The following is a 14,548-nucleotide window of genomic DNA, read 5'->3' as shown; positions in this document are numbered from 1 at the left end:
ATGCCCACAGGTTGCTGGTGCCTCTGTCCTTTGCCCCACAGGGCAATTCAGGGATCCTACAGGAAAGGGAAGAAAACCTGTGGGGGAATTCACCCGCAACTGCCCCAAAGCCCTGCTGAGGCTGCCATGCGCCCCCCCCCAGCCCCCATTTCCCCACCACCTGCCCTGCAATACCTCTGCTTTGCACTAAGCTTGTGCCCCATAAGCTTGTGCAATTTTGTTGGAGTTATTAGAGCTGATTAAATACTCTCTGGGTCCCCATGGATCTGGAGCTCAGCTCCTGGATCCACCTCATCCTCCCTGATGGATTGGGCTTGCTGGGACAACCACAAGGGGTAAAGCAGACCTGGGGAGCCACACACCACCTCAGGGTGACACTGGTCCCAAGGAAGGATCTGTCCCCACCTAATGAGGCAATGCAAATGCTGTCTGGGAGTTTCGCCTACTTGCCGCACTCCCTGAGCTCTCACTTACCTGCTCGTCTCTGTGCCCCAGGAGCAGCAACAGATGCCCTTCAGTACACACAGGGTTTGGCAGAGCCCCTCTCCTTCTTGTTCATGGGCTCGGTGTCCGAATCTGGCAGGCTGGTGATGTATCTGTACTTGCTGGTGGGTGACCTCTGAGAGGACAGGAGCCCATCAGACCTTCCCAAAGGGGCAAGGAGGTGAAGCGAGGGCTGGGTCCCTTTATTGCAAGGGCAGTGCAATGAAAAGGATAGTTGCAGCAGGCAGCGGAGGTTGCACAGAGTCCAATGCTAAGGTTTCATAGCATGGTATTACACCTGGATTTGCCCAGGGAGGAAATGAAGGCACAGCAGGACTAGGCACCCCTTCCTCACCCTGGACCTCCCTTTCCCTGCAGGAAAATGGGGACAGCTGGACCGGGAGGGGTGCACAGGAGCTTTGCTGCCTTGCAATACAAACCCAAGGAAATTGCCCACAATGCTCAACCCCAGGAAAATTAAAGACTGAAGAGATCCAATTCCTGGGTGTGGGGTGAGTGTTGCAGGACCCCTCATAACCCCTGACGACCCCTAAGTACCACCCCAGCACCTTTCCCATCCATCCTTGCAACCTTAAGCCCATACAGTTACCTTGACAGGAGCAAACTCCTGCTGGATCAGCTTCTTGAACTCACTTCTACTGAATGGCTCAGATTTCTTCCCCTTCCTGGCATTGCCCTGGTAACTCTCCATCATGTCAGTGATGGCTTTAATGAGCTTAGACATATCTTCAGTCCTGGAAAGGAGCAAAACTTGAGGACACAGCAAGGAGCAGGGGCAGCTTTGCCAGGAGGAAAACTGCCACATTCCCTTCCAATAACTCAAAACATATTAAGTTCAGTTTCAGCCTTTCTAAATTTCTTTGCCAGAGGTAAAAAGAAACCTCCCTTTGCTGGATGCTAAAAGCTGGGCTGCCCACCGCCCTGGCTACTTTCGCAACTTTCACCTTAATTCACTTCATTTCTCCACTTTCCCATTCCCTGCTTAAATTAAAAGGACAGGGTTCCCTGTAGCCATCTCAGGCACTTGTTGGGTTGAATGAATCAGCTCTTGCAACTAAGGAAAGTGCTGTGTCTACACATGCACTGCACTTGGGGCTGGGCGGAGGGAGTCTGGGCACCTAGTCCTGTGCTTGTGTCTTTAGTCCCTGCTGCCCCAAGTCCTCCTGGGAAGGACAGGTTGCAAATTGGCCCTGAAAATAGAAAAGCTGATTTCAAGTACAAAAAGAAATGGTGGAGACTCACCCTGCTCACCTGCATCAACCAGCCGACGGGCGCAGATCGGACTGGTGGGAGCAGCTCTGTGCAAGCTCCTTGCAGGCTGCGGGGGAGTGGGTGGAGGGTGAGGATTTCTTCCGGTCAATCCTGTTCTCTGGCTGCTTCTCTGCATTGCTGCACTTTCCAGGGAGCCTCCCTCATTATCCCTCCCCGGGGAGGATGTTTACCAGCACACCTGGGAGAGATGTATGTAGGTCAGCGTGCAGCTCTGCTCTCCATGGGCATTGTTTAGGGACCTGAGGGGGGAGTGCAGGGTTTTGCACAGGGGTTTGCACTGGAGACATCTCCTTGGATCAGAAAAAAAAGCTAACCAGATGTTCTCTTCACATATGAAAGTTTGCATTTAGCTTCCCCAAAAAGGTTTTTTCCTGTACAGTCAAGGTGATTTGTGAGTTCATGGGGCTTTGCAATGCCAAAGCTTTAAAAATGTCAGAGACAAAAAAACTTCCTGCAGAAAACATGGTTTTAATCTAATTTTTGAGGCTGTCCCTTATGTCTCATGTAGGCTGCCACTGGGCCTAGACTACATTCACATTTGCCCAGCTTGGACAACAGCAGCAGAGCTGTGGTTTCTTCCACAAGAAAGGAGAAAGAGCACCAAGCTGCTTTTCAAACAGGGCAGCCTGCTCCAAAGAGTGACACCCCCAGTGACGCCAGCCCTCGGTGGCCATGACCAACAGGGACACGAGCTCCCTCCTGTGGGAGAGTCACTTACTATACAACTCAATGGGACAGGGACAGCCACCACCCATCCCAGCAGTATGGCCTCAGTGCCAGGCTGCATTTCAACCCCGATGGAGCAAACTGAGTTGTGCATAGGGCCAAGCTGCATTTCAGCCGCAATGGAGCACATCAAGCTGTGCATGAGGCCAGGCTGCCCCAGGGGTCCCGGGGGAAGAACAAAGCACAGGGGCTGTGGGGATGCTGCGGCGAGGCAGCCAGGGCAGGATGCCTGGCTCTTGGCCTGTTCTCTGTGTGGTCTCAGAGAAGTCAATGACCCCAGGTTTGCTTACCTGGAAAGGGGGTGTAACAAGCCTTGCCTGCTATGAAGGGTGTGCCAGCTTTCATTAAGGGCTCAGGCACTGTCCCAAGATTGCCAGATACGGTACAAAGCCAGATGAGATCACACTCTACATCAGCCTTCCCAGGCAGCATTTGCAGGGCCGGGTTCATAGCAGCGTGTTTGGGAGAGGAGGGGTTGCTGGAGCCAACCTGTGCCACCCACGTACCACTGCTGACACCGCCAGCGCGGCACAAGACATCTCAGCAATTAAGTGGGTTGTAAACGAGATGCAGACCATGGTCTAGAGCTAAATTTTACCCTGGCACAGTGAGGCAAGAGGCAGCAAGTCACTGCAGGCCCTCTGCAGCAAGGGCTGCCCAGCACACGGATGCTTTTGGTGGAAGCCAGATCAGCCCAGGGGCTGCTCTCACAGCTTATGGTCCCCTGGAGCTGGAGCTTTTGGGAGAGCCCCAGCCCTGGGGGACTTGCTTCAGGGCTATATTGGGGATGGCCAGGCAACTGGGCACAGACAGCAGCACAATTTACCCTGCAACTTTTTGGGGTGCAGCCTTGCCAGGTTGCTTAGCACAAACTCCACAGAGAAACCAACATCCCCACAACATTTCTCCCACAAGCTGGAGCGCCTGCTGCTCCCAGCCATGCCCTTGATGAAGACGCAGCCAAAGGAGTGTTTTCTCATGGGCTGGAGTCATGCCGATGGCCGAGTGCTCAGGGTTTAAGGCTTTATGTTGGCGGATCCCCACCTCTGTATGAACTATCTTGGATGAGCATCTCTCTGCCACGGGGACGGTGCATGTGGGAAGGACCCCAGGACCGGGGATGCCGCGGGGTGGCCAGGCATGGCCATGCGGAAGCCACTGCACCAGGCAGGAAGCACTTGTGGAGGAGGATGGGAGGGCAACACATGGCAATGGCACCTACAACCACTGTACTCCTCCCTCCACCACTGCCGTTCTGATTAGCACACGTTCCCCCTGGGGAATGAGGGGAATTAGGAGGAAAATTGCTCTGAATCACTCTGAGCCAGTCCCTTCTGCCAGCTACTCCCTCCGAGCCTGCTGCTACTACGGTGCCATCCTGTGGCAGCACATCCTCATCCACAGCAGCGTCAGGCTGGCTTTGCTGGGCTCCAGGCATAGGCTTGCCCATGACGACGGGTCAGCTCCTGGCCACATGCCTCACCGACACCCCAGGACCGACCAGTTTTACCTCATGGTGGCTCATCCCTATTGGCATGTCTAGACTGATAACAAACGCAACGCGCACAGTGCATCAAAGTCCCCAGTTGCCACAGCGCTGGGCATTGCACAACCCTTCCTTTGTCAGCCACTGGGCCACTGACTCCACGTGGAGGGGTCTGTGGGGTGTGAAGGGGGTCTTCAGCAGGTGGAGGAGGTCAACAGTGGGTGGAGGGGGTCCGTGGTGGGCAGGGGGACCAGGCATGATGGGGATGCTGGGGCTGGGCTAGGTCACAGCTGGGAGGCACAGCTCAGCCCCAGTTGGATTACATCCCCTCATTGCAGAGCTGTTCATAAAGCCCAGCCCTGGAGACTTTAGCCCTTTTTCTCAAGTCTGGGAGCTTTGGGAGGGGGTCAGCAGTGTGAGGAGCTGGCAGGGCCACCCCAAAGCTATTTTGATGGGACAGGACAGGATGGCAGTTGGGGAAGACATAGTCCTTAGGCAGGGGCTAGGCTGGGACCCCTGGCAGGGTACAAATGCAAGCTGATGGCATTGCACCCCACTTGGGCAAAGCTCAGGGAGAGGGATGTGGGGTACAAGCTCCCCCAAACAGGGAAAGGAGGAGGATTTAGTATTTATCTGCATCCACCACTTGCCTGATGCTTTGAGCTGTACACTGGAGGAACCACAGTGCTTTTCCCTTCTCCTTCTCCCCATAGGACACAGGTAAGAAGAGTTGATGTGGTAGTGTTGAGAAAGAAAGGAGGCCTTACCAGCAAAACTGTGTGGTGGCTTCAGCAGGTGCGTGCGAGAGAGGAGTTTTGGGTGTTTGCAAATCAGTGCGTGTTTTTGTTTCTGACACATAAATCAGTATAATCCTACTTATTGTAAAGAGCATTGGTGGGGTCGAAGTAGGGGGTGTGATGAACAGGGGAGTCACAGGATGGGGCTCTGCCTGCGATTGATGGGCTCAGCCGCTGTGTCCCTGAGGTGCAATCCTGGGAAGCTGGGCAGGACCATGGGCTCCCCATGTTGCTCTGGGGGTGGTGGCCACTCCAACAGCCTCGGTGGCACATGCCACCAGGTGGCAGCAGGAGCCTGGTCCTCAGCTTGCAGAGGTCGAATCCTGCCTTATAACCTGGGGATGAAGGCAGGTGGGGCTGTGAGCTGCCCCCCTCCCCCCGCCCCTGCTTCGTGCTGCTGGTGAAGTGCTCCTGGGGCAGCAAGGCTGCAGGAACCCAGGTGCCATCCCCAAACGGGCAGCATGGCTGTGGGCAGCAGAGCACCTTGCCCATCAGCCTGAGTGAGCAATTCTTCTGCAGCACAGGATACAGCGCAGTTGGGGTGTATCCAACTGTCGTGGTTTAACCCCAGCCAGCAACTAAGCACCATGCAGCCTCTCACTCACTCCCCCCCATCCAGTGGGATGGGGGAGAAAATCGGGAAAAAGAAGTAAAACTCGTGGGTTGAGATAAGAATGGTTTAACAGAACAGAAAAGAAGAAACTAATAATGGTAAAGATAACACTAATAAAATGACAACAGCAATAATGAAAGGATTGGAATGTACAAATGATGCGCAGTGCAATTGCTTACCACCCGCCAACCAACCCCCAGCCAGTCTCCGAGCGGCGATTCCCCTCCCCCACTTCCCAGTTCCTAAACTGGATGGGGCATCCCATGGTATGGAACACACCGTTGGCCAGTTTGGGTCAGGTGCCCTGGCTGTGTCCTGTGCCAACTTCTTGTGCCCCCCCAGCTTTCTCGCTGGCTAGGCATGAGAATCTGAAAAATCCTTGACTGTAGTCTAAACACTACTTAGCAACAACTGAAAACATCAGTGTTATCAACATTCTTTGCATACCGAACTCAAAACATAGCACTGTACCAGCTACTAGGAAGACAGTTAACTCTATCCCAGCTGAAACCAGGACACCAACACCTTCTTACTTGTGATGCTTTGGTGTCCCCTCTGTTCAGGGAGCTGTGAGCTCTGTTGGGATGAAAGGATGTGTATAGATTTGGAGACCACTCTGCTATTACGGGAGGACCCACCGATAGCTTTTTCTTGCTTGTAGCCCTGTGTTGGTATCTGGGTCCTGCTGTGCTCAGGGTGTGTGGTGGCTCACTCTTTGCCACCTCCGGTGTGATGGTCCAACAGCCCCAGCAGGTGACACAACAGGAGTCCTGCACCCTGGGTTTCAGGGGAGCATAAAGTCCCGCTGTGTTGGCAAATATCCTGTTGCATCAGCACCGTGAGCTTCAAAGCTGGTTGCTGCCTGGATCCTGGGGGAAGGTCCCAGGGTGGTTTGTGGGTGCCCCCAGCACCAAGATTTGTGTGCTTGGCCCCTGCACAGGGAGACCCGTCTGCTGCGAAGAACAGAAGGGCTGACCACTGACCAGCAGAGTGCTGAGCTCCTGAAGAGCTGATCTGCTGCAAATGGGACCTGAACCACCCTTGTCCTGAAAGCTGGGCATGTCCTTATGGGCCAGCCCTGGGGACAGCTTGGTTCTTGGAGGTGATCTGCTACTGCCCCAGCAGGATGATGGCGGTGAACCAGCTCCACTCTCTCCCTTGGGTATGGGCCTCTTACCTGCTCCAGAGACCCTAAACTGCTGTAGGATGGGGTGCATGACCCATTTTGGGGTGCAGGATTGAGTGCTGGGTGCAGGATCTGGCTCCAGAAGGGACCTGCCACCCTGTGCAGGCTCAGGCAGAGCTGAGTGGACTCTGGTCCCTGCAGCGGATTTTACCTTGTAAGAAGGTGTTTGACACTTCAGATGTCAAAATTGACTCCAAAGGAAGCTGAAGCAACCCAGCCAGCAGTGGTGAAGCAAACTTGTGGCAGTCTTGTGTTAACCAGAGGGCTTGCTTCAGTGCTGCTGGATTGGGGAAGCTTGTGGCAGGTTCCTTCACAGAGCAGGGCGATTTCAGGGCTTTGACTCACCCTTAGGAAATCACAACTGTTCCTTTTTTCCCCCCTCTAAAAGGCATTTGCAAATCAGTACCCAGGTTCTAAGTATGCATGAAAGGAGGCTGCTCAGCAGCATCATAGGGATTTCCAGCCATCCACTCTGGAAAGCAGCTATTAATAACAGACACCTCCTCAGTGCAAAGATGGGATGCTCTGAGTGAGGAGTTGGGATTGTTCTCAGGTCTTCTCCACACGAAACCCAGCAGCCAGACCTCACTGCTGGCTGTAGCACTAAAACTAAATGCATCCACCCCCAGCCCTCTTCCAGCCCCATGTCAGGGCCCTGCAGAGCAGAAGTGCCCTAAAAAGCATGCTCATCCAGAAAAGAGTGCTCATCCATCCCCATCCTTTCTTCCAGCTCTTGCCTACCACCACAGGTCAGTCCTAGGAGACATGCAGAGTGTTTTCAGGCCAAAATGTTGGGTTTTTTTCTAGTTGGAAATGCAAAGGCCTGTCAAATTATACTGCCTTCCCTCACCTATGGAGCACATTTTAATACGAGTATTGTGAGCACCCACTGCAGTGAACCCTGCTCTCCCCAGGCGTTCACCTTGCCCCTGAGAACCTGCAGCCTGTCTCCAAGGTGGATTTGCCTGGTTTAAAGTCATGCTGGGAGAGACAGCATGGTGCAGGACTTGCTTTGAGGAAAACTCGTGCAGACACACAAAAGAGTTTTGACAGCCTCAGGGCAAATCTTTATTTGGCAGCAAAACCATCAAACTTGAAGGAAGGAAAAGAGGGAGGTGGGTGGAGAGGGATGGAGAGGAGAAAGCCAGGGGCTGCAAGCACTGCATGGGTGCCTTCGGCCTGGGACCACAGCCCACCTCAGTGGTGGTGTTGGTGCTGGTGTTTGTGTTGCTGCTGCTGGTCCTCAACATCGTGGAGGTGTTCGTGGGTGGCAATGGTAACACGGACAATCAGCAACATCACCTCGCCGAAGCTGATCTGTGCATCCTTGTTGATGTCAAGGTCCTTCATGATTTCATCAATGGTGGCCTTGTTTTTCACATGCTGCAAAGGAAGGGACAGGGTGAGGGCAAAGTCCTGTCATCCATGGCTCAAGCCTCTCCCCGGCCTCGCTGGGACCCTCATGTGTGCCAGGTCCCCAATAGCCAGGTGTTATGAGTGATTTCATCCTTGTGTCATCATCACCGATTGCTTTGGGTACAGCAATGATTCACCTGCAGCAATCAAGCAATCAGAGGGCAACAAGCTAGCATCACTGCAAGGACACCATGCAATGTGGAGACCGATGAAGGCAGCAGTGTTAGGTCAGCCACAAACCTCTCCTTTAGCGTGTTGGATTAAAAAAGCTTTACTTTCTGCTTTAGCAAAGTGAGTTACAAAAAAAAAAAAAAAAATTGACTTTTTGGCTGATATTTCTGACATCATTGCTCCTAGATGGCAAAGGAACTCTCAGGCAATATGACCCTGATTTTTGCAGGTAAGGTGATGAGGGTAAATAGCTGGCTGCAGGTTCACTCAGACCTGTGTGGGTTTCCTTCATCTGTCTACAGAGCATGTTTGGAAAGTGGCAGTCAGACAGGGAGAGTCTGGGCAGAAGGTGTTGGGGCAGGAGAGCAGAGTAGGAAGGGGGGGAATCCAGGTCCCAGAGATACTCAGGCAATGGGGTCCAGCCCAACTACCTCCCCATGTGGGCCACAAGAAACCCTGCTTTGACTCCACTCACCTTGAGATAGTTCACAAGCTGCTTCTCAATCAGGAGCTTCAGCTCCTTCTTGGTCAGGGTGTCTCTGTCCTCTTCCCGCCTTGAGTACTGGTGGAAGACATCAATGATGACATCCATGGCCTTCTCCAGCTCAGAGAGCGGTTCCTGGATCTGGGAGGTCTGAAGAGAAACCATTACACTATATAATGTCAGGAGCCACAATAGATGAGCAAGTCTGATGTAAACCAGTGAGGCTCTGCTACAGCCACCTGCTTCACACCAGATGAGGATGCAATCTGGTTTTGTTCAGTCATTCTTTTGGGGGATATATTTGAGCTGTTTGTTTTGAGTTTTCTCTTATCTACAAGCCAAAGGAGACTGAAGGGTGTTGCAGCCTTTGCCTGGTTCTGCTCTGGGATGTGCAACTACAGACAATAACTGAGAATTGATTCCCCCCCCTCCAAATGTGCTCCCAAAATAGCTGGTGGCACTGCAAAAACCTCTGTAGAGATACAGAGTACGAGATCTGATGTCCAGAAGCCCCTTCAGTGGTTGGACTGTGCTCTTCCAGGAGGAGACATCTCTCCTTGTGGGTTGTGCTCAGGTGAGCCTGAGTGGAGATGGTTATCCTCTGCCAGCAACTGATGGCAGCTCACATGGTGAGGAGAGGCTCCCTAAGGGTTCTTGCACCTCCAATGGCCCAGCCAGCACCTGGAAAAGAACATGAAGACCTTAAATGCCCATGTCACATTAGACTTGCCTTGCTCATCTTGACAAAGTAGTGAGATCCCCTCAGGCTGGAGCGGGGCTGGTCCCAAGCACGGCATCTCTTATAGCCTGACCATCCGCCTGTGCCCCTCCAGCTGTTGTGAAATGTCTGTTTCACCCAATTCCAGTCCATCTTCATTACATACTTGTACATTGCTTAAGGCTCCAGGGTAGTTCCTTAAAAGGGGTGTCTGTGGCTTTTCCCGTAAGGTCGGTGTGTCATGTACTCTGGCTGGGTGGCAGGAGGTGGTCAGGGCATAGCTGTGTCCCTGCAGCTGGGTCCCCTTCACCCCTCCACCTGGTAATTGGGGCTGAAATTCTCCAGCTCTCAGTGGAAGTCCATTCCCCTTTGCTGCTTCAATTTCACCTGTTTTACTCTCATTTATAGAGATGTCTTCATGCTGCAAGACAAAGGGGACCCACAGCATCATGCCTGCCCTTCTCCAATGAGCCAACACTGCTTGGCCCTGTAGCATCCCCACCCTTGCAGGCCTGGTGCACACAAGCACTGCATGGTCCAGTGCACCCAAAGGCATCCCACTGTGTAATTGCTTCACGCAGCCCAGCACTGACAGCATGGCCAGGGTTGCCTTCATGACACAGGGACAGAGGTGGTGCTGAGGGCAGTGCCGCAGTGCTGGGGGACCAACCCCTGCCTCCAGCAAGCAGCTTTTTATGGAAGACAAATAATACAGGGTGGGTTCCCAACCTGGCGGGGCTCCCGGAACTTCATTTCATCTCCTCAGGTTAGTAACAGCCAATGCCAAGGGTGGTTTCTCCCCACGCAAGGTATGCTCTGAGCTGGGGAGACCAGGTGTGGCTGAAAGGTGTGGTTTTAATTTTTAGGACTGTATCCTCACTTTGTCGCTGCTTTTTGTTGTTGTTTCTCAGTGTTGCAGAGAGCCAGCACAGGTGCTTTGCCTCAGAGCAGCTAAGATGAGGAGCAAAACAAGATTGTCCAGTGCTTCTTCATTAAAATGCTCTGCCTGCTGATTCAACTGACTTGTTTGGGGGTTTGTTTAACCTGCCAAACATGACACTAATCTCAGACACAAAGTGGAGGCCAAAACATGGCCATGGACAGGCCTGGGGCAAGCTCCAGGACCTCCAGATGAGCTGACACGGAGCAGCACTGTGCAGGCAGCTGCTCAGGGATGCAGCCCCAGTCCACACACAGTGGCCACTGGGACTCCTGCCTTCACTGGTGGGGGTGCACTGCATTTCACAACAGGAGTGCTTTGATGCACAAAACAGCTGGAGAAAGGCTGGAGCATTTCACAACAGGGTGTCAGGGACCATCTGCTCAGTTGCAGAATTTTGCAGCAATTTCAGGAAACCATACTTTTGGTCATTTTATCATCCTGGAGGTGGGGAAGAGCAAGGATGGGTTACAAGGTGTGAGTTGTGGCCAGGGATTTCCAAAGAGGGATGTGGCTAGGACCCTCAGATGTGCCCACCAGGCAGCCGGGATGAGACCCCAGGTATTTAATTTTTAAATGCCAGTGCAATCACTAAAGTGACCAGGGAGCCTGTGTATTGCTTAGGGTCACAGGAACATGTACTAGTACAACTTTTTGCCTGGCTCTGCAGGTCTTCTTGCAGAGGGAGCCTCCCTGTCCAGCTGTGCTTGTAAGCCATGCCAAGGTGGCTGCAGCAAGCTGCAATCCTGGCCCCAAGGCCACTGCGATTGAGCAAGCCCCTGCTTGCTGGAGCTGCAGAGGCGAAGGAGTGGGAAGCAGGTATCAGGTGGCACGCAAGCAGCCCAATAGCCATGGCAAGCAAAAGGTCTGGTTTGAGGTTGGTTGTGCCCTGAGGACCTGAGCCCTGGCGGGGCACCCCATGCTTGACAATGGTTGCAAAACTCTTTCAAAATACATGTTTACAGGCAAGTGGCTGACTGATGCGGGAAGAGGGCATGGCAGGGTTTGTCACTATGCGGTTTGCTGTGTTTCACAGCAGGTTTTAGTCCAGATCAGGACAGAACATATGTTCTGGTTGCAAGATGTGGTTTTAGCTTGGGGGAGCCAGGGGACAAACTCTGAGCCCTAGCTCCTGAGCACCTTTGAGCATCATCAGACCAGCGATGCTCCAGCTGCCACCTGGCAGGAGCAGCCACCATGGGAGCTGGGGCAGCCTAGAGGTTTTCCCATCCCGATGCCACAAGGGTAAGGATTTCCCAGTTCTTTAGCTTGAGCCAAAAAGCATTCACATATGTCTTATCCATATCAAACAGCTATAAACTCAGCTGCTTGGCAGGCACCACCTTGGTCCAGCCCAAAGGGAGCTGAACCCCAGCTCTGCTGCCTGCCCAGGCACAGCACAACTGCTGTAGGGTTCTGAACCCTCTCTAAGCCTGCCTGTAGCTTTGGCAGATTGCAGGGCTGGATCTGGCCATTGCACTTGACCTTCCTGCTTGTGCTGCAACATGCAAAGTGTTGCTCTTGCTTGTGCTGGGGCACCTACCTGCTCAGCCCCATGGGGAGGTGGTACCTGAGCGTTTGGTAAAGAGCTGTATTACAGTGTATTTAGTACCCAGAAACAGTTTGTTGGTGCTGAAAGACATCTTCCAGATGGCTCAGACAGGGACAAGATCTTTGTGCCCTGCTGGAGCCCATGAGGGTTTTGGTGAGAATATTTTACTGGTGGAAAACTCTGAGATGGAAACCATCTGGGCTTTTCACCTTGGCTGGATAGCATGTGATTCAGCAGGGCTGGGAGGGAGCACTCCAGATGACTTGTCTGCGTGGGAAATATCTGAAATTTGAGTTTTCATTGGGATTTAGGGATAAAATTTTAAATCTCAGAATTTCCCACAAACTAGAAGCTATATATATAGATAGGAAAAAAAATACACATGGAAGTTACTAAGAGCACCCTGGCTTGTTCTTGTGGTAAAGGCTGTGTTCTGTTGTAAACTGCTGTTGTCATGGGTATTAATGCATTTTTTCCTGCTCACAGGTGATTCTGCATCCAGAGAACACACTTGGCATGGCCAAGGTGAAAAAGCTGGATGAGGATGGGCAAAATAGGAAGTGCTTCCCCAAGCTAGGCTGGGTCAGCTCTTCTCAGTCTATGCAGAAAAATTCCTCTGACAGGGAAAACATCTAATACAACTGCAATACATTGCAGTTGATGGCAATGCCTTGCGTTGGTCTTCTGGTCATTAATACCTTCCAAGCCCATCAGTCCAGTCCTCTCAGCTTGGACCAGACACTGAGCAATACAGCTCTCTCCCACTCACCACATCTCGATCATAAGCCTCTTCCTTTTGGGGTTTTTGGGGTGCCTCATTTAGGCAAGCCTTTATCCCACAGCTCCAGCAGGACCATGCATTTGCTGCAGCTGGTGCCCACCCTCCCCATCCGTAAGATGGGATAGGAAGGACTCAGTGAACTTCAAGTGATGCTTTATTGTCTCACAAGCATGACTGATCCAAGCAGACAGAAAGCAGACAGAGCACAATTCCTACAAGCAACCCCTTCTGAGTTTTACATGGGTCATGCACTGAGACTCAATCCTTGTCTGGTATACAGCGGTCATCCCGGTGGATGATGTGATGGGCATCATCGGTCAGCTTGGCCAAGACGATGGTGAACTCCTCAAAAGTCAGCTCACTGTCCTTATTTAAGTCTGTCTCTTCAAAGAGTTCCCTCAGGTATTCATGTTTGTTCCTGCCCTGAAATTGGGGGACAGGACATGTGTTAGCATGGCTCCTCCCTGGGCTGCACACCCACTGGTGGATACCGAGCCAGTTTTATTCTTGCATGCCCTGGAAAATGTTTGGAAGCCACAGGATCATTGTGACCCTCTCCTACCTTGCAGTCAGCCCCTAGTTAAAACCCCAGATGGATAGGCTCTTGTCCCAAGCTCCTTTGGCTGCTCCATACCCCTGCAGTGGCAGGAGGGATGACCACGGGTGGCCCCGCAGTACATGAACAAGCTGGGTCTGATCACAGAAACCCACTCTGTGGACCACAGCCATGGTGGGGTCTGCACCCTATTCCCACAGGAACATCCAACCTCAGCCTCATCCCTGCCACAACCCCTCCAGGGAGCACAACACAGCTCATGAGGCACTCACACAAGCTTGCAGGAAGGTCGGTGCCTGCTCAGTCAGCAGTGTCTTGAAGTCATTGAAGTTGAGGAGATCAAGCTGGCCCTCCCGGATGCTGTAACGGTGGTAGACATCCACAATGGTTTTCAGGGCCATCTCCAGTGTGCAGTTTCCAGGGAACTTCCGAGTCTCAAGAAGGGTGGCTGTGCTCTGGGTGCTTGCAGACATGGCTGAGCTCTTGAGGTTCCTACAGAAACTGCAAGGAGAAACCTCAAAGCCATGAGATACATCAAAAACCAGGCACCCCGCACCATGCTCTTGGCCCCCACCCCAGGCACCCCAAAGAGGGGTTGCATGGCACCTCCCCAGCCTAGCAGCAGATCTGTACCATCTCACCAGGGCTGAGCAAGCCAGTAGCACCCAGCATGCCTGGGAGCAGTTGGTGGCTCCTCGGCGCCAAGCAGGTAATAAGTGGTTTCAGGAATATCACTGTTTTACAGCACTGTCCAACTGTCTCCAATTTTATCTTCACCCAAGAAGCAGTTTGTTCTTACTGACCTGGAGGCATTTGTCAGGTAAGTTAGACAAACCCATCAGGCTGTAGTCACGTATCTGTACCATGCCACTGACGGCAAGGATGGCTTTAAGTCAGGGAGCACAGTTCAGGTATGGGCTCCATTGCAGCCTCTCCCTGACCTCCTCCTCTCTCTGTGAATCTCCCTCTCCTCTTTGGGTGGGAAACCCTTTTCACTGCAGACATTGAGCACAGAGAGCCTGTTCTCAGGTGGGTGCCACCATGCAGGTGACACCTGCAAAGGGCTCTCTCCTTGCCAGTGGAAACAATTACAGCTCCAGTAAAGATGGCACAGAAATGCCCTTAATTTATACCTGTATTGCCATCAAAACCAGCCTCCTACCCTGCCCCAAGTAGAAAGCATCACCCTGGAATAAAACAGGCATAGGGCATGAAGTGCCATATTCAAAATTGCTTCTCCCTCATCTTATTTCCTGCAAGAACCATTGCAGTGTTACTTACCCTTGTCTCCAAGGAAGGTTTGCAGATGATGGGTCTGTTGCAGTGATCCAAGAGCCTGGGCAGCC

The 14,548-nt window shown here is 52.6% G+C and overlaps 2 protein-coding genes across 3 annotated transcripts; both read right to left on the bottom strand.

Moving 5' to 3' along the window:
- Window positions 1-7,625: 7,625 nt before the first annotated feature.
- On the bottom strand, window positions 7,626-9,561 carry LOC142036322 (protein MRP-126-like). Its single transcript, XM_075039464.1, has 3 exons — window positions 9,386-9,561; window positions 8,647-8,805; window positions 7,626-7,967 (listed from the first exon to the last, which is right to left on the bottom strand). Exons 1-3 carry the CDS (start codon window positions 9,545-9,547, stop codon window positions 7,782-7,784), a joined length of 507 nt encoding a protein of 168 aa, XP_074895565.1. The 5' UTR covers window positions 9,548-9,561; the 3' UTR covers window positions 7,626-7,781.
- A 3,242-nt stretch (window positions 9,562-12,803) lies between these two features.
- Window positions 12,804-14,518, bottom strand: LOC142036321 (protein S100-A12-like). Of its 2 annotated transcripts, none has more exons than XM_075039462.1 (3): window positions 14,484-14,518; window positions 13,475-13,703; window positions 12,804-13,069 (listed from the first exon to the last, which is right to left on the bottom strand). In XM_075039462.1, the coding sequence occupies exons 2-3, from the start codon at window positions 13,673-13,675 to the stop codon at window positions 12,905-12,907; spliced, it is 366 nt and encodes a 121-aa protein (XP_074895563.1). In that variant the 5' UTR covers window positions 13,676-13,703; window positions 14,484-14,518; the 3' UTR covers window positions 12,804-12,904. The 2 variants fall into 2 exon arrangements, with proteins under 2 accessions (XP_074895563.1, XP_074895564.1); XM_075039463.1 differs by having other exon boundaries at window positions 13,475-13,694.
- Window positions 14,519-14,548: the final 30 nt, after the last annotated feature.

Source organism: Buteo buteo, chromosome 11, assembly GCF_964188355.1.
Source record: "Buteo buteo chromosome 11, bButBut1.hap1.1, whole genome shotgun sequence".
NCBI classification, from domain to species: domain Eukaryota; kingdom Metazoa; phylum Chordata; class Aves; order Accipitriformes; family Accipitridae; genus Buteo; species Buteo buteo.
The sequence above is the reverse complement of the archived record's forward strand: the minus strand, read 5'-3'. Positions and strand labels throughout refer to the sequence as shown.

Bases quoted from the DNA above. Each gene is read 5' to 3' on its own strand.
- LOC142036322 (XM_075039464.1), bottom strand. From the start codon at position 9,547: ATGTACAAGTATGTAATGAAGATGGACTGGAATTGGGTGAAACAGACA. The intron at 8,806-9,385 runs GCAAGTCTAATG...GTTTCTCTTCAG, and splicing joins ACTTTGTCAAGATGAGCAAG to ACCTCCCAGATCCAGGAACC. The intron at 7,968-8,646 runs GTGAGTGGAGTC...CTTCCTTTGCAG, and splicing joins AGCTTGTGAACTATCTCAAG to CATGTGAAAAACAAGGCCAC.
- LOC142036321 (XM_075039462.1), bottom strand. From the start codon at position 13,675: ATGTCTGCAAGCACCCAGAGCACAGCCACCCTTCTTGAGACTCGGAAG. The intron at 13,070-13,474 runs GTGAGTGCCTCA...CCCCAATTTCAG, and splicing joins CGACCTTCCTGCAAGCTTGT to GGCAGGAACAAACATGAATA.